Genomic DNA, 23,384 nt, shown 5'->3' with positions numbered 1-23,384 from the left:
TGCACAACACCCTTAATGGAGATGCCTTTAAAATTTGTTAGTTGAAGAGTCATGAGTGGTTAACTTGGACCAAGAATGGAAACAATTTGAAAATTAAATGACCACGAGGTCAATTTGAAAATTTAAGACTAAACGTGGCTAAACCAATATACTTGGAGGACCCCATGTGGCATTAACTCTAAATGATAATAATTTTAAATTTTTGTAAACATAATTTTTTATTAAAAAAAATAAAAGAAACACTTTAGAATAGTCTTGGAGTAGTGCTCATTCAAACTTTGTATTTTCTATTTTATGTTTAAATATATATATATATATATATATATATATATATATATATATATATATGAGCACTTTAGAATAGCCTATTAGCCTTGGACAAAAATTGAGCACACAGTGATTACATAAGTGTGAAGAAAATTAATCATTGAGGTAAAAAAAAAAACAAAATTAAAATAGAAAAGGGAAATATAAAAGGAAATGCAGATTGAAGAGTCGGCACAGATCACATAGCAAAACCAATCAACCGGCAAAGTATCAAATTCTCAACCCCCCACAGTCAACAATGTATAACCAAACACCACCGTCCACCACCGCCGTCTCCGCCACCTCCGCCATCACAAGGCTACTCTCCACCCCATTTATCTTCGTCACCACCACCTTTTTCTCTCTCCTCCTAATCGTCTCCCTCTTCACTCTCCCCTCTACTCCACCGCCGACCCAACCCGACCCCTCTCTCTTCCCCAACCACCCTTCACATCCCCACCGCGTTCTCATCCACGGCGACCTTTCTTCCCCTCCGCCTCGCCCCCCATCCATCGCCTACTACATTTCCGGATCCGCCGGAGACTCCGGTCGGATCGTCCGCCTCCTCTTCGCCGTCTACCACCCCCGCAATCACTATCTCCTCCACCTCGACCGCTCCGCTCCCAAGTCCGACCGCGACTTGTTGGCTCTCTCCGTCAACACTGTGCCCCTCTTCAGGGCTGCCCGTAATGTTCACGTCATGGGCAACGCCGATTTCGTCTACTCCAAAGGCTCCTCTTCCATGTCTTCCACGCTCCATGGCGCATCGATTCTTCTCCGCATTTCCAGCAATTGGGATTGGTTCATCAATCTGTCTAGTGCTGATTACCCACTCGTAACTCAAGATGGTATATCTTTCCATTCCAATTTCAGTAATTTATTGTACTAAAAAGGGTATATTAGATGGAGTACTTGTACTTGCTTTATTTATTGAGTAATTACTGCTTTGTTTCCAGATTTTAATGACTTTCTGTTCTTAGCTACCATCCACTTATGTTTGCATTTATACATTGGGAATATATAGCTTATAGGCTGCAATGTGTTTATTTCTCGGTTTTCAAAATTGATATACTATTTATATAGGATTTCTGAGTTCTTATCAAAGCATGTAAATGTGGTATCTTTGCTAGTTTACTGTTTACTGTTTATGGGTGCATTAGGATCAAGTAGTTTAACATAGTCGCATAGTTATTGGATTTTAAGGATCAAGTATTTTAACATAATCGCATTGTTATTGGATTTTTACTTTGCATATATACTGTATTGGGCTCGTCCTTCATTCATCTGTCTCGTTGATTTTTAGATCTTCTTCACATTCTGTCGTACCTGCCCAAGGATCTTAATTTTGTCAATCACACAAGCTATATTGGATGGAGAGAGTATGTGCATTCCCGTTTCTCCTTTTTGACTTTGCAAGTACAAACACCACAAGTGACTGATTAAAAATCTTGGAGGTGTTTAAAGGTTTTTAATCTTTTTCTAACTTTATCAGTGTGCTGTCACTGCTGTGCATTGTAGATCCCAGAAGTTGAAACCTATAATTGTTGATCCCGGGCTGTACCTTGCGGAGGATAGTGACGTATTCTATGCAACTCAGCAGAGGCCTCTGCCGGATTCTTTTCGCGTGTTCAGGGGTGAGCATGCTTATCCTTATGTTTTGTGCAATTGTGCATGGATAGATAAATGCTCAGTATGTTCATTTGTTTTTTTGCATAGAAAACATTTATCTTCCGTTTCCTCATTCATGTTTCCTGTGACACTATTAACTACGGAGTATCTTTTAATCTTCGTGAATCTAAAGATTAACACATCACTATGTATATCTAACCCAAGTTCAGTTATCAATTCAAACTAGAGTTCCAACACTCTGCTGATATGTTTATTTTACTCATACCCGTCTATTTCAATATCTGACCTTAAATGCTCTGAATTCTAAACTACAAGTCTACAACACCTAATATAAAAGCACCAGTATACTGAAAACCATTGTAAACTATTAGTTTCAGTTCTTATTCTCAAGAGTGCTATTAAAAAAAAGTGATAAGGAGTCTAATTTATGTATGTGCATATTTATATGAACTTGAAGTATATACGAACTACTAAATAGACATATAATAGTATATACATAAAAATAATTCTATACTAAATACTAATACTCTGTAGGACACCCATAATGGCATGATGTCTAACATGACACAGGTATGGTGACCCTCGATCTTCAACAAACAGGTAGCAATGTAACACCAGGGACATGAATAGTAAATATTTATTATTATTGTAATATCAAATAAAAAAAATAGGCAGTGTATACACACTCACATAAAGAAACCCTCAAATGTATAAAGAGAAAAGGAAAAAAAAATCGAGCCTACTTGGTATATTCTCACAGTTCACTGTTTGCTTGGGTCTACATAAGATTAAATTCATTGCAAAGGTCATGTCTTGGGCCTTAGATCTTGAGGGAGAGAATGAATAAATAATCCACTCATAATTGAGTTAAAAAACTCAATTTTGTATCCCCAAGTGTGTCAAAGAAAGTCTAAAGGAGACATAATTTTAGCCATGTTCATAACATGGATACATCACCCTGAATTTGGTGTCTGTGCTGGCTAGCTTATGCTGCTGTTCACTGTGCTAGGATCAGCCGAGATTTCTCTCAAGTATTTACTCTTTCTTTCTGAAATGCAATGTGTCTTTGACCATATATATGCCGGTTTCTCCTGGTTGGTTCAGCCTGAGGAATTGGCATAAAAGCTGTCTGAATACCATTATAGTGCTTCTTTTCTTCACTTGTGCCTTGCAGATAGTCTTAACCATCATTGTATGAGTTCTTAAAATTTTTGATATGTGATTTTTTATGATTTCTTGATGATGCATTTCATTATGTCTTATCATATTTTCTGCTGTACTTAATTGATTATGAAACCTCACAGTTCAGACAAGCTGGCTACATATAGGTTTTTAATGCTAGAGTACTGGGAAAAATGATCCCTGAGGTTCTCTTTTTGTCTGCAGGATCGTCATATTCCATTTTGAGCAGAAAGTTCTTAGACTTCTGCATCCTAGGTACTGAAAACTTTCCAAGGACGCTGTTAATGTACTTGTCAAATACACCATCTTCCGATGCTGTTTATTTCCCCACTGTATTGTGCAATTCAAGGCAATTCAATAGAACTATCATCAACCACAACCTGCAGTATGTTTCACTGAACTCTAGAAAGGAAGCCCGTGTGCTGAACTCCAGTGACTTCTTAGACATGATAAGGAGTGGCGCTGCATTTGCCTCACCATTTAAGGAACGTGACCCAATTCTTGACCAGATTGATAGTGAAATTCTTCACCGTAGTCCTGGGAAACCTGTCCCTGGTGGATGGTGTTTGGGCAACGGTGAAAGTGGCAGGTGTGCTGTTTGGGGAGATGCTGATGTTCTAAGACCAGGTGTAGGAGCAAAAAGGCTAGAAAAACATTTCATTGAACTTTTTGCCGGTGGAAGGTTTCAGTCTCAACAATGCATAGAGGAGTGACACTCGAAAAATCAAAGGTTTAGGTGAGGAAGCAGTACATTGGCAGAAAGTGTTGGAGGAGGAACATTTGAAATGAATTGTTCACTGACTAGATTCTTCCAAATTTGTTATTTATCAGTTTCAGGCGAATGATTCTTTCCCCGCGAAGTCCCATTTTTGACTTGTATATGAGCTCTCGGAAACTACAGGTGTTGTATATCAAACACAAGCCGGTCCATGAGGTGATTCTCTCCCTAGTCCAATGTATCCCAGTTGTCCTTTGTTGTACACGAAAGGCTTCACCCTTTATCCCGCAAATGAGCTTTGTGAAATTACAAATGTTGTATATCAAGCCGAGATTGATACTGTAAGGCAATGGAATTACTTCCCATGATGCTTAACAGATCTCCCTGCAATGTGCTTTAATTTTTTGACTAAATATTTGTGAGATTTTTGAAATGTAATTCTGAAATCATTTACATTCGGGTTGTGATGTACCTTCATTTTAATTAAGATGCTGAAAATTGAAGAACTGAAGGTCTGAAGCTTAAGTTGTGGGAGTTGCTTTTCTTTCTCAGCTGATGTTCAGTGGGATTAAATCAAATGTTCATTTGAATTTGACTATATGGTGATGTGGTTATATGTTGAGTGTGGAAATGAGTGGGTTGGTAGGGGATTTGGGGGTGGTTGGTAAATAGCTACACTTAAAAATCAAATTACTAATTAGGAGAGGAATAATGAAATGAAACTCTTATTTTATTAGGAAGTGAGTTTTTTATTCAAGGAAATCCCATAGTAATGTATATTGTTCAATGAAATCGTATTTGAATTAGAATGGGAAAATGCTACATGTACTCCTGTTTTGTACTCTTAACTTGTACTCCACGCACAAAATCTTGATGTAGACACTTGGTATTGGGATCCACATGAAAAAATAACTTATCAGAATCCTACATGTAATATAATTCATTAGAATGATAATTTAGTGGTGTTGTAATAAGACTACATTGTGTATAAAATAGAATTCAATAACATGTCTCACCGTAATAAGACACTGTATGTACAACGTCAAATGAAACTGTAGTTGAAACAAAATGAAACTTTAATTATGCTGAAATGAAACTACATAATTAATTACACAGAACGGGTGACGTTTCTTTTCATTAACAGCACGTTTGGTTCACGGAATGAATTTTGAGGTAATGATATTCCATAAGGAATGAAATATGCAAGGAATAGAATAGGAATTGTATTTTATTGTTTGGTTCGCGGAATGAATAGACTTTATGATTACATTACAGTGTTTGGTTGATTTAAGGAATAGAAATGAAATATGTTTTAAAAGACATAAATACCCTTATAAAAATATGTGAGGGTGGTGGTGGCAGTGGCGTTGGTGGTGGCGGCGGAGGCGGTTGTGGCGGTGATTGGCGGTGGCGGTGGTGCTGCTGGTGGCGGCGATAACGATGGCGATGGTAGCGGTGGTGGGGATGGTGGTGGCGGTGTTAGGGTGGTGGTGGTAGCGGCCGTGGCGATGACGGCGGCAGTGACAACGGTGGTGGTGGTGAAATATGAAATAAATTTAATTGGGGGTTAAAATAAGAAATATAAACTTTAGGCTATCCCCGAGAACTCAAGAATACCCTAATACAAGGGGCCCCAGGAATCTCTATTTTCCTTGCAAGGGGAATAAATCATTCCCGAGAACAATATTCCTGGAAATACAAGTGATTACCAAACAGAAGAATATGCTTGGAAATGTTATGTCATTTCAGGCCTAATCCGTGAACCAAACCGCGCATAAAAAAAATGACATTGTTTTGGACTCTCGTCTATAGTAAACTTGCCAAAAACTAAGTAGCACAATATAAGCAGATGTTGGGGGCAATTTATATCCTACACCACGGCGCGCGTTGCACTATGCACCTAGATGTAAAACGACGTTGTTTTAATTTTTTTTTTTTTTGAAATTTCCCGCCCCAGTGAATGGCAGTAGTTTTTTCTTAAAAAAAAAAAAACCCGCTGTTCAAGAATGTACATAATGTTATACTAGAATACACATAATGTTATACATGAATGTACATAATTATATAACAAAATATACATACTCTTTTTAAAAGATAATACACATAATCTAACATAATACATAATAAACATAAACTTTTAACATAATACACATCAACTATTAACATAATACACACAAATTTTCTGATTCGAATGTACATAATTGTATAAAAAGAATGTACATAATTGTATAAAAAATACACATAATTGTATGAACCAATACACATAACGTTGTGAACAAATACATATAACGTTGTGAACAAATACACATAATCTCAGCAACTTCCTACCGCGCCTCCCAACACTACCCCAAAACGACGTCGTTTTGGGAGGCGCGCGGCGCACAGTGCTATGTGCGCCGTGGTGTAGGATATAACGATTGATGCCTGGAAATGTTATGTCATTCCAGGCCTAATCCGTGAACCAAAACCGCGCATAAAAAAATGACATTGTTTTGGACTCTCGTCTATAGTAAACTTGCCAAAAACTAAGTAGCACAATATAAGCAGGGCAAATTATTGTGTGGACCATGGTCCACACAATGTTATGTGGACCATAACAAAAAGTACATTTTTAATATACTAAATGTACATAATGTTTGTACTGAATGTACATTAAACAATATAATGTACACTCAGAACAAAAATAATGTACATCCCCTGAATACAATGTACATTATTTTTGTACTTAATGTACATTATTTTTATACTGAGTGTACATTATTTTACCGTAGACAAAATATGGTCCTCACAACTTGTGTGGACCATGGTTCATACAATAATGATTGTATAAGCAGATGTTGGGCTATTGGGCTAGATCTGTCGTGAATATAAGCCCAAAGTTGTGAAATTTGCCGTCATTTCTTACCCCAACTGAAAACCCCTGTTCTTCCGGCGAAGTCTAAGCTAGGAAGCCGAAAATAGGCCGTTGGAGGGCCGCCATTAGACCAAAACTCTCAAAACCCCATTCTCGTGGCCATTTCTTCTCCGTTCAATAGCTGCCCAAACTAATGGCTTCCCTAACACCATCATCTATCGCTCTCTGAAACCTCCATCTTCTTCCCATAACCATATACACATACATACATGTACGTATATGTCTTGATTAGATAGATATATACATACAATACAGATATATTTTGCACGCAGTAGTAGATGGACATACGAAGGGCGAAAACCCCCGGAACCACTGCACTATTGTTGCCAATCAAGCGCTCTCTAGCTTGCGTCATATCTACGGCTTCGGACTCCGCAGCTCCGGCGCCGTCGCCGTCGAGGCCGAAGAGAACGGTTAATTCAAAGCCGCCGACGGGGACGCAGCGGTTGGTGGACCAGCGGTGGCTTACTTCGCTGCTCTCCAGCCGCCGTTTGGAATACTCCAAGTGTAAAGAACTGATAATCCAATTGACACCTGATCAGTTTGATTCCTTATTTTCTGATCTGTCTCCTTCCTCTCTAATCCCATTGACTGCTCTTAAGTTCTTCCACATTGCGTCCGGTTCTTTTGGATTTCGGTTCTGTGTTAGATCTTATTGCAATTTGCTTCGTTTGCTTGTGGCTTCGGACCTGGAAACGCCCGCTAGATTGCTTTTGATAAGATTGATCGATGGGAAATCTCCTGCATTGTTTGTTAACCCTGATAATAAACACGTTGAGGTTGCTGCTACCTTAGTTGATTTAAATGGTGTTCTGGAAACGCATACTGCTGTCAGGATATATGATTTATTAATTCATGTTTGTTGTACTCAATTCAAGAGTGCAGGATTTGATATTGCATTGGATGTCTTTCAGATCTTAGCAAGTAAGGGTTTGTTTCCATCATTAAAGACTTGTAATTTTCTGTTGAGCTCTCTTGTGAAGGCAAATGAACTTCAGAAGAGTTACCAGGTTTTTGATATTTTGATCCGCAGTGTTATACCAGATGTCTACATGTTTAGCATTGCTATAAATGCTTTTTGTAAAGGAGGGAGGGTTGAGGAAGCAAAGCTGTTGTTTCAAAAGATGGAAGAGGTGGGTGTTGCTCCCAATGTTGTTGTTTATAACAACCTTATTCTTGGGCTTTGCAAGAATGGGAGCTTGGAAGAGGCCATTAGGCTCAAAGATGAAATGATATGCAATGGTCTCAAGGCAAGTGTTATAACATATAGCATGCTTATTAATTGTCTTGTGAAACTTGAGAAATACGATGAAGCCTGTTGTATTTTGAAGGAAATGTCACAGAATGGCCTGTTGCCGAATGAGGTCATCTTCAATACGATGATTGATGGCTACTGCAAAACGGGCAACCTTGATGATGCCCTCAGGGTGAAAGATGAAATGTTAATGCAGGGATTTGTACCAAATTCTGTTACTTGCAACTCATTAGTTAAAGGTTTTTGCAAAATGAATCAAATTGATAAAGCTGAACAGCTCTTAGAAAAGATGCTATTGGAGGGTCTTTGCATTAATCTTGGTTCATTTACATCAGTTATTTCTGGGCTTTGCACAAATTCAAGTTTTGAATCTGCATTGCACTTGACTAGGGAAATGATATTAAGAAATTTGAAGCCAAATGATGGGTTATTGACTATATTGGTTGGCGGACTTTGCAAGAATAGAAAATATTCAGAGGCTGTTGACCTTTGGTTTTTACTGCTACATATGGGGTTCACTGCCAATACAGTGACCTCGAATGCCCTCATTCATGGGCTTTGTGAATCAGGTAATATGCAGGAGGCTTTCAGGCTTCTTAAAGTGATGTTGGGTAGACATTTACAAATGGATATGATTACGTATAACACACTAATATGTGCATGTTGCAAAGACGGAAATTTGGATGGTGCATTCAAGTTGAGGGAAGAAATGGTTAAGCAAGGAATTGCACCAGACATTTCTACATTTAATTTACTTCTCCATGGACTTTTCAACAAGCACAGGACAGATGAAGCTTTGATGCTTTGGAATGAATGCCAGAGCATGGGTCTTGTCTGTAATGTTCATACGTTTGGGGTCCTGATAAATGGGTTTTGCAAAGCTGGGCTAGTTGAGAAGGGTAGATATTTTTTTGATGAGATGCTCAGACAGGGAATTGCACCAAATTCTGTAGTTTATAACACACTTATCTGGGCTTATAGCAGACATGGGAATCTGACAGAAGCCCTTAAACTTTCTGATGAGATGAGAATTAAAAGTTATCTGCCAACGGATGCCACCTATTCTTCTCTTATTCATGGAATGTGCAATATTGGTCACCTCGAGGAAGCAAGATGCCTCATTGATGAAATGAGAAAGGAAGGACTTTCACCTAATGTTGTTTGTTTCACTGCCCTAATAGGTGGTTATTGTAAGTTAGGCCAGATGGATAAAGCTAGGAGTGTCTTGGAGGAAATGTATTCGTGGAATCTACAGCCCAATAAGATCACTTACACAATCATTATTGATGGATACTGTAGATCTGGCAAGATTAAGGAAGCTACAAGGAGTCTTGCTGAGATGGTAAAAAAGGGAATTACTCCAGATTCTGTCACTTACAATGTTTTATCAAAGGGGTTTTACAAGGAAGGGAAAATAGAAACTGTTTTTGGATTGTGTGATCATATGTCTGTTGCTGGACCAGGTTTGGATGAAGTTACTTATACTTCTTTGATTGATTGGTTGACACAGCCATCAGTAGTGGGCAACCAAGAATGAGTGCTAGCTCTTGGACCAGGTTTAGATGAAGTTACTTAATACTTCTTTGATTGATTGGTTGCCACAGCCTTCAGTAGTGGGTAACCAAGAATGAGTGCTAGCTCTTATTAGGTTGACATCCTACATTCCTAGTTTCATATGATGTGATGGACCCTCAACCTGCTATGAGCCGTGTCCATCCGCGATTGCTACTTCACTTGCTGCAGCAGCAGCAGCTGCAGAGTTTCCTTGCACTATGAAGCTTAAAATATGATTGCATGACATTAGAGCTTCTTGTGCACCTCTTGATGCTGATAAATGCTGCTTAACAATACCACATGCTGTAATTTGTAGGTATGTATTATTTGTACTGTTGTCACATGTTGATATTATTACAGAGTATAATTATTGTTGTTGTTGTTATTGTTAGTTGACATACCTATCTTAAAAAGTTTTTGAAGCTATTGCTAATGACCTGTCAAAGAAAACACTGCATGCTGCGTGCCTTCATCCAAACTAATGTCTACCTTTGGAATTTCATGCTTTTCCAGTGGGATGGGTGCACATTTTTCACCATGTGGGGGAGATTTTTGGCAGTCTGTGTTGCATGTGTGCTGCCTAACATGGAAACTGATCATGGTTTTCATGGCCTTGTTCATCGTGTCACCATGGGGACTGCAAATCGCCAACCAGATATCCAGTTTCAGCATGAACTGCAGATTTATTCTCTTGATGAGTCAATGTAAATCCTCTATAATTTGATCTTTCCTTTCTAGTCCTATGCCTGGCTTTATTTTGTTATTATGTTTAGGCTAAGAACTGGCTTGACTCTGTAGGTTCAGCTCAATGCTTGCATCAAGAATAATCGTAGCTGCTCACTGTCTAACTTTAATTCAGGTCAGTGCATAATTTTGTTTCGTAGAATTTAGTTTATTTTGGAAAATAGATGTGCTCTAGTTCAATTATTGAAGTATGCCAATTTTGTATTGTTTTTGCATACTTTAAAGCTCAACCAATCTGAAAGAAAGAAAATGGAAAACAAAGTCCTTTTTCCCATTGTTTTCATCCACCCTCTTAATGCTATTAGGGTTCAACATGAGCCTTCTTCAGAACTTGGCCAAATGAAGGGGAACAACTACTAAACTAAGAGAATGTTCTTATCATAGAGTGATAGAACTCTTTATTTTATTTTATTTTTAAAATTTTTGATTGTTAATTTTTTATTATTGCACCTTTTACAGTCCCATATCCTTCTCTTGATTGGAGACCTTATCCTTTACCGCAGAGTTCTTTCATTTGTTTATTATAAGTCATAAGTACTGCCAGACTTCATCATTCCTATTTCATCTTTACATCCTGATGTATTATTGAATAGAAACTAGAAAGTACTCTAGATTCAGGTGGTAACCCTTCTTCAGTACCAAGATGGTTCATTCTCAATGAATTAACAGCTTTTAATTGCAAAAGGGCCCTCGGTGTTTTGGGGGTATGTTTTGTCTGATCTATGAAGTGATTGATGAGCTAGAACTAGAGTAGGCCATTTTTTGTATTTCCTTTTTTGCCCCTCTTTGTTGAATTCTTAGGGGACCTCTTGTCCCTCTGTTTTTTCTTATTTCTTTCTCTCAATAAAAAATGGAAAACAAAATTACAGAGATTTATTTCTCTTTCAGAGGGACACCATCTTCATTATTACCCATATTTGTTTCTTTCAGAGGGGTGTGCACTTGCTTTTACTGTTTCATTATTATGTTTTCATTGGTTGTTCTTGCAAGCATAATTCTGTTTTTTACCCATTCCTTACTACTATTATAATTCATCATTTGATATTTGAAATCCACAACTAATCCCCATTGCATTTGTACTCCATAATTCTTTGAGGAACACCACCATGACACTTACAAGGCGTTTGGTTCACTGTAATTTAGCTGTAGTTGAATTGCAATTCAGTGGATGCTTCAATTACATTGTTTGGTTGGAGGGAATTGCAATTCCCTCCTTTTGTTGAATTGCAATTCATGGGGTACCCCCATGAATTGCAATTCAATGAATTTGAGAAAGGAAAAACATATGAAATGACATTACTACCCTTGATTGTTATTACTATTATTATTACACAAGGGTATTTTAGTCTTTATACCATTTATTTCCTTCTCAATTCCAATAATTCTATTTCTCCCTACCAAACAACGTAATTTGAATTCCTACTTTATTCCCGCATTATTCTTTCCCCACCGAATTACAATTCCTTTCTCCTCTAATTCCTTCCTTCCAACCAAACGCCCCGGTTAAAGAATTGAATGAAGAAGTAAAACCCATGTGACTAACCCTATGGCTTGAGTCGAGTTTCACTTTTATTGGAAGAACAACCATGCAGATCCATATTCTATTAATCTATTATCCATTTGAAAATTGGGGTGTGAGAGAAAGAATAGGAAGAAAGTTATCCTGACACAAGGCACAGTTTAAAACTTCAAAGGCGGTGATTGCTAATAGTTGGGAGTGAAAGTTCATAGGAGATGTGGAGAAATGGTTATTGTGTTCTAACTTGCTTTAGAGATTGTGTCTTGATTAGAATTTTGTTAATGGTGGCATTATATACCAGATTGTGGCGGCGGCAGCATATGCAACAAGAAGGCAGCAGTGAATTATATTACCACTCGAGCACTTGTATTTACATGCACACTGAATTTTGTTAATGGTGGCATTATATACCAGATTGTGGTGGTGGTGGTGTATGCAAGAAGGCAGCAGTGAATTATACCGCCACTCGAGCACTTGTATTTACATGCACACTGAATTTGAATGAAGACATAACACTTTTGCGTTGGTAAGCCAGTGAAGTTGTAAGTAAGATTAACCCTGGAACTGTCAATACAAGGTAGTCTCATGGCTCTTAACCGGAATAGCCTAGCAGCTTCAGATGTGTTCCTGTTTAGAGTAAACCTACTGGTATCATTGGCAGAGGGAGGTGCTGGACAGGAAACTGAGAGCTTTGGTTTTTATGTTTTTTTTGTTGATGAATGGATGCAAATGTAAAAATTGATGGCTTCAATGCCCACATTTGTTATTGAAATATACTATATTTGTTGAATTTCCTCTTTAGATTTTTTTTTTATTTTTTATTTTTTTTTTTAAAGAAGAAAGATTTGCTGCTGGCCAATGTTTGACATTTTGATTGTGATTTTTTGCTTGAGGTAATGCTTATATTCCTTTGTTTCTTTGAACTTCTGGTATAATAAGGGTCACTATAGTCTTGTAGTTGGTGGCAATGGCCTAAAACTTTATGTATGAGAGTTCATGACTAATTTTTATATATCAAAAAACAAAAATTTCGAAAGGGGAAGGTATTTAAGTACTAGTATGCTTTTGAACTAATAGGGAAAATGTAATTGGGGTTTTCTAAACTCAAAAAACAAGCAATCAGAGATGCATGCCTCAATAGGAGTAGGGTTTTTTTTTTTTTTTTTTTTTTTTTTTTTTTTTTTTTTTTTTTTTTGGCTTTTGAGGTGCCAATTAAGAGAGAGAGAAGAAGAAAAAAGAGAGAAAAAGGGAGGAAAAAGCTTATATGACGCAAAAATGAAAAAAAAAAAAAGAAGCATTTAATGCGTCCGACTCAAAAAATCAAATGCTTGCAGGAAGACTCAATACATTCTCTCTCCTTATTTTCTATCCTCCGCTTCATTAAAAATCTCCTAAAAAACTGAGCAAACTCCACTGGAGATAGTGTTTGTAGATTAAAGTGCCAAATAATGGAGTCTAAGTCTAGACAAAGCTATGTAAGGAGAAAGGAAAGATAGGCCAGTAGGGTATGTAGCTCATTTCTTCACTCAAAAAGAAAGAAAGAAAAAATAAAATTAAAGTTGTGTATTAAAAAGTAAGAAAGATAAAATATAAGAATATTGTATCAATGGACCAAGATGACTAGTTTGATCTGATTCGAATTCTATAGTACTATACTAGAGCTTAGTCTAGCCTGTATATAGATTTGGACAAACCATCAAATTTTGTACATAGATTAAGTTAGTCTGGCTCGATAATTGAAACATGCAAATTATTGTGGGATCAAATTGAGTCAAGAATTATTTTATTTTATTTTATTGTTTAGTCTGATCCGTATTTTAATCGAACTAGTCCAATTCAGTCCAAATAACAATCAGGTAAATGATAAATTGAACTATGCCAACATGACGGTGACGTTTTAAAAAACAATTAAAATAAAACTATGGTTCCTTTGTATTTATAATAAACAAGAATTCCAATTAAAAATCAACAAAATTAAAATTTGAACATGGCTTTAAAATAGATAAAATCTTTGGAAGTAACTAGGGATAGTATCCTGAAGAAAACAATTGACAGCACAGAGCAGAGCAGAGCAAGCTGGAGCTGATAAAATGAAGACTGCCAACTTAAGTCACATTGCATCATTTGCATGTGTGATGCCCACTAAAGATGGAACTTGTGGCATATCTCTCATCTATTAAAAGCTACAATAATATTATAATCCCCTACCTTTACAATCATTTCAAATAAAGAATATATAAAAGCTCTCATATTAGACAAGCTAGCCAAGGGTCCATCCCACATGCATTGCATGCCTTCATTTCCATTTATTATCAATGTTGCTCCAAAAATTGAATCCCTAATTTCAAGGGCCCCACGTCCCAGTCCGACAGAGTATTTGAGATGATGTAAATCATGGTAACTCAGCTGAACATACCCCCCTCACTTTGAAAAGTTGCTCTCACACTGTGACTGGTGAGACTCGATCCGGCCCGAATCATTATTCTCAAACTTCACCCATGTGATCAACTGAGCTGTCCATGCGGACATCTATTATCACATGATATGTGTAATGTACTCCACCTCCAACAAGCTATTCTTATTCTTCTTCTTCTTCTTCTTCTTCTTATTATTATTATTATTCATACTCAACAATTCATGTGACTTGATAGATAGTAGAAGGTAAACTCTAATTTATTGGAGGCCAATTCAAGGACATGTATATATATGTGGTCATTTAATGTTCCCACTAGAAGGTGTAATTTTGGAATGTAGTCTATTTCCCTTTTCATGAATCCTTGATTGCCTCTTGAGAAATGATGTAAATTCACTTCACTTTACTTTTCTTTACTATGCTGCCTAGTATGCTCTTTCATTGAGAATCTCACCAACCTTGTACTGAATTAGTGAATTACCATGGTTGAAATGAGAGGATCATATGTAGGGATGGCAATTTCAATCCGACCCGTGGATATCCATCCAAATCCACTTCGCATGGATCGGGTTTTTTTGAGTGATGGTGGGTGGTGGGTCGGGGGTGGGTCGGGTTAGATTCGGGTTCTATGTACAAGACCCGTCTAGAACCCCACCCGACCCACCATGTGTGTGTGTATATATATATATAATAGTAAAATAAATACTAGTATGTAGTTATTTATAATAGTTTATATAACTCCGTGTATCTTTTTACTATTTTTTATATCAAAACTACTAAGTTTATTTTTAAAAATTAACAATTTAGTTATTATATTTAAATATTTCCATTATTTATGTTTTAGTATCACTAATGGATTTTATTTTTTTATTATGTGTAAATAATTTAAATATTATTTTTTGAAAAACATAATAAGATGATAAGTGGTGGGTACCCGTAGTGGGCACCCGCACCCGGTGAGGGTGGGGGTGGGTTCTGAAAAAGTCCACCCGATGCGAGTTGGAGGTGGGGGTGGGTGGAGAAAATATAAGGTGGGTCGGGTGATGGATGTAGCCCTCCCCAACCCACACCCGACCCATTGCCATCCCTAATCATATGTAACCACAACATTACTTTGTCAACACACAATTAATTTCAATTTTATTTGTATATTCATATCTCGATCACTAAACTTTTGCATATAGTTTCTAATATTCTCACCTCTATAGACTAATCTTGATTCAGCTCAAATCGCTTTTGTAGAGTTTGACTCTTACATGAACTTCTGACTTTACATTTATATTAATAATTCGCTTACCAATTGCTTTAAGCTGCTGAGTTTTGATTATCATCACTATGGAACAAATTTTGAATATATACAAACCATCACTATGGAATTGGATTTTAGATAATATAGCCTTTAAAAAAATCCATGATGGTAATTAGGTGGTAATAAATAATAATCTCATTGCCAACTACCATGTAGTGTGATAATATCATGTTTCCATTATAAATGGGTTCGAATCAGTGGTAAAGATTTAGATTTTTTAGGTTGAAAATGTTTGAAAAGTATAGAACATATATTACCAGAGTCATAATTATTTTTTTTAAAAATAATAATAATCTCATTGACAACATATACAACCATCATTGAGAAAAACTATGTTAGCTAGCCGCACTGTTCTTCCATATGCAACCATCATAGCAATTACCAGAGTCCATAAATGCAAAAGTAAATCATGAACAAGAAAAGTATTTATATATATAAAATATATGATATTAGCACAATCCACAGCCCCCAAGGACAATTAATGTTTCCATCGACAATTACAAAGGAGAAGAAAGCGAAAAAAAAGGGGGGGGGGGGGGGGGGGGGGGGAGACAAAGGAGACTTTTAATATGTTTTCCTTCTTTTTTTGTGACATTGACAACACTATATATAACTTGTGTGACTCGAAAAAGTAAAAATGTAAACCTGCGAGAAGATAAAGCAATGGTGGTGGTTAGGGCAATGGATGGGATATGATGATGAGATGAAGCTGAAGCCGAGCCGCAATGGACAACGCTTCTGCGCCTTCTTGGCCGAGGTTGAACAACCTTTGAGAGACAATAATAATAAGGAAACAAATGTACATTTACCAGGATGGAGGACTTTAGAGAGTAACTGACAAACAAAAACAATGATTCTATGTAGTTTTATAGGGAAAATTGAGAGTGGAGTAGGATAAGGAAGCTAGCTAGCATGTGCGGGCCTTGCGGCAAGCCAGGGGACCGGCACTCGAAGTCATCATGCCAACCATAGACGAGGACTTGGCACCCAAGCTCGAAGCTCTGGCGTAGTTGGCCGAGGCACCAGCTCCAGATGGGGTGAAATATGCGCCGTTAAGCATTAAGTCTCCCTCCGATCTCCAGTTCCACCCCTTCCATTGATTCTGGGCAGTGTCAACTCTCTTTGTCACCTGTTTCAAGTCCACCAAATAACTAAAAGTCTAAGCTGATAGTTGGATTGCATAAATATATTAAGTATTCAGCTTGCTCCTGGATGTAGATGTGTTCTGTCTGAACTAAAAAGCTAAGCTGATAGTTGGATTGCACATTTATGTTTATAAATTTATTATTATACATACCTCCTTGGCAAAAGGATTGGCTGGAGCGAGGTATCGGTTTCCTTGGCTGTTGATGGTAGGGTTAGCACTTCCACCAATGGCATACATTTCCCAGTGAGTGTAGTCATTGTTCACCACATGGAAGTAACCATGTCTGCACCTGCAATTTTTCCACAACATTCATTTTAATTTTTTGTTTGAAAACCCATTCATTTTAATTTGTTTAAGCTAATGTGACAAAATCTGAAATAAAACTGTGAATTAATTAACCTTGGCATTCTCTGTATGAGCCCATTCCCAAAGTGGTTATAGGCAATTGTCACCTGCATTTGCTTGTCTCTTGTGTAAGAGTCACTATGACCCAACAACATCACCTGTTTTTAATTTCCCATTAGTAAGTTAAACAGGACAATGGAATTAAGAATCAACCAAATTAATCAAACCTCATTGTGGTGAGCAAAATGATTGTTGGAGATAGTAATGGCAGTGGAGCCCATGACAGCATCCACAAGGCCATCAGCACAGTGAGAGAGCGAGTTGTGGTCAATCCATATATGGCTCGAGCCGAAGATGGAGACGCCATCGCCATCCGCCATAGTCCTCCAACCGTAATGGGACGGGGAGCTTCTGACCATGGCGTTTCCGGTGGGCTTGCAGTCATGGATGTGGAGGCCATGGATGATGATATTGGTGACAAACTGGATGGTAATGCAGGCCCCATTGGCAATATGGACATTGGTTCCCCGGGCATCAATGGTCTTGAAGCTGTTCATGATCAGCTCCTGCTTCAACGTTATCACCATGTCCCGCTTGAACACAATCCAGAGCGGCCTGTCCTGGATAACGGCGTGCCGGAGAGTGCCCGGCCGGGGGTTCACGGGGTCATCGTCGCCGGGATCAGTGACCACATAGAACCGGCCGTATCTGCCGCCGATGGCATTGCGCCCAAACCCAATGCCACAATCTGCAAGGCGCTTACGGTTCTTGTGCCAGTTGGGATCACATCGCCAGCAATCATCAATGGGGTTTCCAGTCCCGCAGGAGAAAAATCCCAGTTTTCGCCTCTCTGTGCTGTTCTTGATGCTTCTGTTAAGTTAATTAATGCCATTAGTACTCAATTGAAACATCATTTTCACTTTAACAGTACATTTCAGGACACAAATCTTGAATTGTATATATAGCAAACCTCTTTTTGTTCAATCATTATCTAACAATAGGGTAAATTCACTTTTTCTTGAAACAGAAATGTGGGTGCCAAAATCAAATAATCATGGTAGTTACATTGCAAGCAGCAACTATGTGTCTGTCGGTGGACGCAGTTAGCTTAGGTACACTAACAGATGTTTGGTTGGGAGAATTGAAGCATGTTCTTCATCTCAACTAAAAGTCTAAGTTAATAGTTGGACTGCACATTATATGGTTAAATACTCAACAAAGAACTGTAATTCTGTGTGAGAATAAAGTAGGAATTACAGAATAAGATTATGGGAATTAAAAGAAAATGAGTGTATAAAGACTAAAATGTCTTTATATGATATAGAATAATAATAATCAAACATGGAATTTTCTTGTAAGCAGATAGATAAAAGTCACAGTTTCATGTGCGAGTTGCTATTGAAGACAAAGACGACAGCCATCAAATAAGTCCTTAATAATTTTGCAGATTTGTGACTGCAAAAGCCAGCTTGGAAAGCTCAAGTAGAATATAGAGCAATAAATGAAAGCTTATAATTTTGGACATTGATCCCAATTTTTTATGCTCTGTTTAGCTATCAAGAATATTCTACTTGTTTATTATTTAATTTCTGTAATGCTAAATTTATATATTTAAAAATTATAATAAAAAATATATTAAATGTAGAGAATAAAAAGTTATAAGAATTGTTAAACAAGTAACTATCAATCAATTGACAAATCCAAATAAATATGAAGGGATGTAATATCTGAAACAAGTTGTGTCATTTCATACACACAAAAACATTAAAAAAAAAAAAATTGACCACTTTAATAGTAATAGAATCTAAATTTGACATGACAAAAAAAAGTTATTCACACGAAAATAAAATTAGAAAAAATCATGATATAATAGTATTGGCTAAAAATTAACGAGTGCTACAGAAGTTAATTGCACACAGACACATTTGACAGCAAAGCGCACGTGCACTGGCAGAGAAAGAATTGGACACAAATAGAAGGCCAGGGAAAAAATAACAATTCCTCAAAAGATATTAGTATTATTATTATTCTTTCTAAAAAGTTGAAATCCAATTCTAAGGGCCCCTCACACTCAGACTGGACAGAAGACATTTGAGATATGTAAATCATGGTAACTCAACTAAACATGAATCACAGAGGTTAGATTCTTGCTTAGTGCGGGAGTGCCCCCTCACTTGGGTTGCTCCTATACTGTTGCGGGTGAGACTCGATTTGATATTTTTTTCAATTTTCACCTCTATAACCAGTTGAGCTGCCCATGCGAATGTATTATTATTATGTCAAAGGACTTTATGGTCTAGTGACACCAAAGTACTTTCTCAGAAGAAAAATTTCCTTTTGTTTTGTTATTTCATGAGAATGATAATGAATGGATGTAAAAGAATATTAGACATGCACTTACTCTGTAACCATGAAGGCGACCTCTTCAGGGTCATCCACTGCATGCTTACTAAGAGTTTCTTCCATGTCTGCCAACCTGAACCATGGACAACGAAAGAAACCTCACATTAATTTCTACGAAAATACATACATTGATTGAACAGGCGAAGATGTTGGGTGCACTAGTCATTGAATGAAGGGCATTTGGGGAAGAATAGGGCGACCGACATTAATAATCCACAGCCAAAAAAGTGGGACGACACGAAAAAAGTACAGTGCGAAGAGGAAAACACACACTGCTCAAGGTGGATGCAGATGCATTTTCCACTCGGTTGCGCGTGAACTGCACGTACAGAAAGTGCTTTTGCAGAGGGGAAGAGAGAATTTGTGAGGGTGGGAGTGTGGGGGAATTCGGTGGGAATGGGAGGGGTATTGTTGGAAGTATACAAGTGGAGGAGACAGAGCGGTTATAACTTGGTGTTGCAAAACAAAGGGATCCAATGGGAATAAGCGGTTGAGATCGAAGGATCTCTCCCGGAGGCTTTTACCGGCCAGCGGATAAAGGATCCAACAGTCTGAGTTTAATGATCCCCCTGGAACCAAAATCCGACCGCTGATATTCATCATTGAATCGATAAAATAATAATAATAATAATAATAATTTAGTAACCTTGCCGCCATTGTTATGTTTTGCAAGCTCTGCGGTTCTTCTTTCTGCAAATTCCTGCAAATCAAATCAATGCAGCAGAGCTTATCAGAAGAAATCAGACTTCATCTTTCTCTCTCCAGAACTTTCGTTTTCTGCCTAAACAACTTCTGTAACGAGCAGAGCCTTAATGGAGTAAAATTCTAAGATTTTTTTAAAAAATAAAAAAATAAAAAGGCAATGCAGAGTCTGCGAAAGCTAAAACATGAAACATTTAGTTTACGTTTTTTAGAAAAGGATGTGATTAGTATAAACCTATAGATTATTTTGTTTCTTCAAACTCAAAGTTTTGCAGGAAATCGCTCCAAATATACTAAGTATGCAAAATACTATTTGAAGGTTTGGAACGGAGCAGTGGATTCAGGGAGCCGATTCGTATAGATACCGTACCTCATCTCGGAGTCTTTACTGTTCTGCATTCCGGCGAAGGCGCCGGCGACGGACAAGAGAAGCAGCAGAGAAGTGATACCGACGAAGAGCCACTTCTTCTCGGACGCCATTGCAGAGTCGCTTTCTCTCTCTCTCTCTCTACACTTCCTATAAACTGAGCTTTTCCCACTAAAAATGGAGGAACGGAAAGAATGGATTGGAGAGGGAGAGAGTTACAGAGAAGAAGAAGAAGAGAGCAGAGTCGAAGGTGAAGCACCACGCCCAATGTAACGGTATCTTTATACAGAATGTGGCTGTCAGAATACGTTAATGTTAACGGCCGTTTACTAACTGAATAGAAAGCGAAAGTTTAAAATTACTCCGTAGTAAAAAAAGAAAAACACCCGAAAAAAAATCTTGTTGTTGGCAGACTGGCCCCACTTCTTTTGGATTTTCCCTTTTATTTAGGAAAATATTAAATGGACTCTAACTTTTTACTCTTAATTTAACTCATTCTCACAAATCAATGTAGACACTTTTTTGAAATCTACACTATGAAAATATCTTATCCTTGTTTGTCACATCATGCAGTAAGAGTGTCTTTCTTTGCTGTCAGTGCGGCCGCACCAATAGTTATAAAAATATACATCATCCATGTTAGGAAATGCACAACAAAAACATGCACAAATTAAGTACGCATCACCAAAAACGCACCATTAGATATAAATAAAAGCACTACACAGTGTTCAGAAATACACAATTAAAGTGTGGGAGTTATGGTGATCTTTTGAGTTTGTTGTGTATTTTTTAGTATATTTGTGAATTTCATTGTTGTGTTTTTTCTTAACGCTATTGGTGTCTTTTGTTAACATTGTTGGTGTATTTTGTCAAGCGACCGCATTTAAACAAAAGTATATATATATATATATATATATATATATATATATATATATATATATATATATATATATATATATTGTAATGTATTCATCATTTATGACAAAGTGATAAATCTGGCCAAATAAAATCTTTCATTTTTAAGAAGAGTTTATTCACTTTTAATCACTCAACTCCAATGTTATTTTCGTGTCCCAAGGTCTACCCATGGTCTTTAAATTGAAATAATCATAGACAAAAAATAAATGTAAAATCATAAATAAATTATAAGTATATAAGAAAGCAACTCCATCTATATTGATGGTCGCAATTGCCGGAGTATAAATGGGAAACTACTATACGTACACACAATTGGTACTTGCCGTCATCCGAGAACAAATGAAATTGTCGCTCGTGAGATTTTCTTCGACAAGTCATGACAATCAATTAATTAAGAGTTAATACCCAAAATAGTCCCTCGACTATGTCGTAATTACTAATTTAGTCCTCGATTATCATTCTTACCCAATTAAGTCCTCAATTATACAATTTTTACCCAATTTAGTTCTTTGTCAATTTGACTGTTTGTTGACTGTCAAAAGTGGAAATAAAGTTGTAATTTTACAAGTTTTCTCCTTTCTCCTCATTTAGCAGCGCCAAATCATGTAGCAATAAGCTCCGGTTGGGTTCTAAACCTGTCAGTATCGAAGTAGTGGTTATGCATCGGATAGCCCATGAATTTGATTTCCAACGATTTTTTGACGATCGAAATCTGATCGGAGTGTATTGCTGCATGGTTTGGCGCTGCTAAATGGAGAGGAAGGAGAAATCTTGTAAAATTATAATTTTATCCCGACTTTTGACAGTCAACAAACAGTCAAATTAATACAGAGGACTAAATTGGGTAAGAATTGTATAGTTGAGGACTAAATTGGGTAAGAGTTGTATAGTTGAGGACTTAGTTGAGTAAAAGTTACATAGTTGAGGACTTAATTGGGTAAGAATGGTAGTTGAGGACCAAATTGGTAATTATGGCATAGTCGAGGGACCATTTTGGGTATTAACTCATTAATTAATTATATTTTTCTTATGTTGGTTTGTTTGTGAGGCAATGTAGATTGATTGCTAGGGACATCGGGAGTGTGCATGTCTCCCATGTTAAGAGATCAACGAATCGTGTAGCTCATGAGTTAGCTCGGGCGACCGGTTCTATGGCTGGCTCGGAAGTGTGGACTCAGTTTCCACCCAGTTGTATTTCCGATCTTTTACGTTATTAATGAATGGTTTCCTTTTGATTTCAAAAAAAAAAAAAACAAATAAAAAGTAAACTGCACTAAAAAAGTTATGTGCAACAAACTCAATCAAGAGAGGGTGTTAGTTAGGGATGGACAATTCGGTTCAATTTTCTCGAATCGAACCGAACTAGTAATATACTAAAAAATCAAACGGTTCGTGATTCTTGTAAACCGAATAGTTTGGTAAAATTAAACCGCATTGAATACCGTTTGATTTTAATAATAATAATAATAATAATAATAATAATAATAATAATAATAATAATAATAATAATAATAAAAGTAAATCCAAGTCCATTTTTGCCTGCTCCGCCGTTCAGTTCCTATCTCTCTTTAAAAATTAATAACAAAAGTATATATGTAGAGTATGAAAAAAAAGTAAAATCCTTTTAGGGAAAATTGCATTTTTGATCATTCAGTTATACCGTACTTGTGGTACAAATTTAATCTTTGAGTTATAGGCATGACCATCTTTAACCCCTAAGTTATGCATGGAGTGACATTTTAGTCATTGAATGACAAAATCAGACACTTTATTAAGTGACAAATTAGTGGTAGAAATAGTTCCCGAAGGACTAAAATCGCCACTTCATGCATAATTTAGGAATTAAAAAAAAAAACGATCACACATATAATTCAGAGACTAAATCTGTAACACAGATATAACTAAAGGACTAAAAATATAATTTTTCCCATCCTTATAAATATATGTAATAGTCTTCAT

At 37.0% G+C, this 23,384-nt stretch overlaps 3 protein-coding genes across 3 annotated transcripts; 2 read left to right on the top strand and 1 right to left on the bottom strand.

The window, feature by feature from the left end:
* Positions 1-488: 488 nt before the first annotated feature.
* On the top strand, positions 489-4,341 carry LOC109176256 (beta-glucuronosyltransferase GlcAT14A). The gene is made up of 4 exons (XM_019325714.1): positions 489-1,154; positions 1,610-1,685; positions 1,825-1,940; positions 3,322-4,341. The coding sequence occupies exons 1-4, from the start codon at positions 566-568 to the stop codon at positions 3,828-3,830; spliced, it is 1,290 nt and encodes a 429-aa protein (XP_019181259.1). The 5' UTR covers positions 489-565; the 3' UTR covers positions 3,831-4,341.
* Positions 4,342-6,711: 2,370 nt separating this feature from the next.
* On the top strand, positions 6,712-12,770 carry LOC109176155 (pentatricopeptide repeat-containing protein At4g19440, chloroplastic). Its single transcript, XM_019325598.1, has 5 exons — positions 6,712-9,504; positions 9,599-9,874; positions 10,072-10,262; positions 10,357-10,417; positions 12,123-12,770. The coding sequence occupies exons 1-2, from the start codon at positions 7,028-7,030 to the stop codon at positions 9,633-9,635; spliced, it is 2,514 nt and encodes an 837-aa protein (XP_019181143.1). The 5' UTR covers positions 6,712-7,027; the 3' UTR covers positions 9,636-9,874; positions 10,072-10,262; positions 10,357-10,417; positions 12,123-12,770.
* Positions 12,771-15,950: 3,180 nt separating this feature from the next.
* On the bottom strand, positions 15,951-20,756 carry LOC109176280 (probable pectate lyase 8). The gene is made up of 7 exons (XM_019325743.1): positions 20,511-20,756; positions 20,085-20,138; positions 19,437-19,511; positions 17,263-17,905; positions 17,090-17,193; positions 16,841-16,979; positions 15,951-16,672 (listed from the first exon to the last, which is right to left on the bottom strand). Exons 1-7 carry the CDS (start codon positions 20,618-20,620, stop codon positions 16,451-16,453), a joined length of 1,347 nt encoding a protein of 448 aa, XP_019181288.1. The 5' UTR covers positions 20,621-20,756; the 3' UTR covers positions 15,951-16,450.
* Positions 20,757-23,384: the final 2,628 nt, after the last annotated feature.

This window comes from Ipomoea nil, unplaced genomic scaffold (assembly GCF_001879475.1).
Source record: "Ipomoea nil cultivar Tokyo-kokei standard unplaced genomic scaffold, Asagao_1.1 scaffold0688, whole genome shotgun sequence".
NCBI lineage: Eukaryota > Viridiplantae > Streptophyta > Magnoliopsida > Solanales > Convolvulaceae > Ipomoea > Ipomoea nil.
The sequence above is the reverse complement of the archived record's forward strand: the minus strand, read 5'-3'. Positions and strand labels throughout refer to the sequence as shown.

Coding starts and splice junctions, on each gene's coding strand:
- LOC109176256 (XM_019325714.1), top strand. CDS start 566: ATGTATAACCAAACACCACCGTCCACCACCGCCGTCTCCGCCACCTCC. Junction 1,686..1,824: donor AGCTATATTGGATGGAGAGA/GTATGTGCATTC, acceptor TGTGCATTGTAG/ATCCCAGAAGTTGAAACCTA. Junction 1,941..3,321: donor TTCTTTTCGCGTGTTCAGGG/GTGAGCATGCTT, acceptor TTTTGTCTGCAG/GATCGTCATATTCCATTTTG.
- LOC109176155 (XM_019325598.1), top strand. CDS start 7,028: ATGGACATACGAAGGGCGAAAACCCCCGGAACCACTGCACTATTGTTG. Junction 9,505..9,598: donor TATACTTCTTTGATTGATTG/GTTGACACAGCC, acceptor TTTGATTGATTG/GTTGCCACAGCCTTCAGTAG.
- LOC109176280 (XM_019325743.1), bottom strand. CDS start 20,620: ATGGCGTCCGAGAAGAAGTGGCTCTTCGTCGGTATCACTTCTCTGCTG. Junction 20,139..20,510: donor AGTAAAGACTCCGAGATGAG/GTACGGTATCTA, acceptor TTTGATTTGCAG/GAATTTGCAGAAAGAAGAAC. Junction 17,194..17,262: donor ATTTTGCTCACCACAATGAG/GTTTGATTAATT, acceptor AATTAAAAACAG/GTGATGTTGTTGGGTCATAG.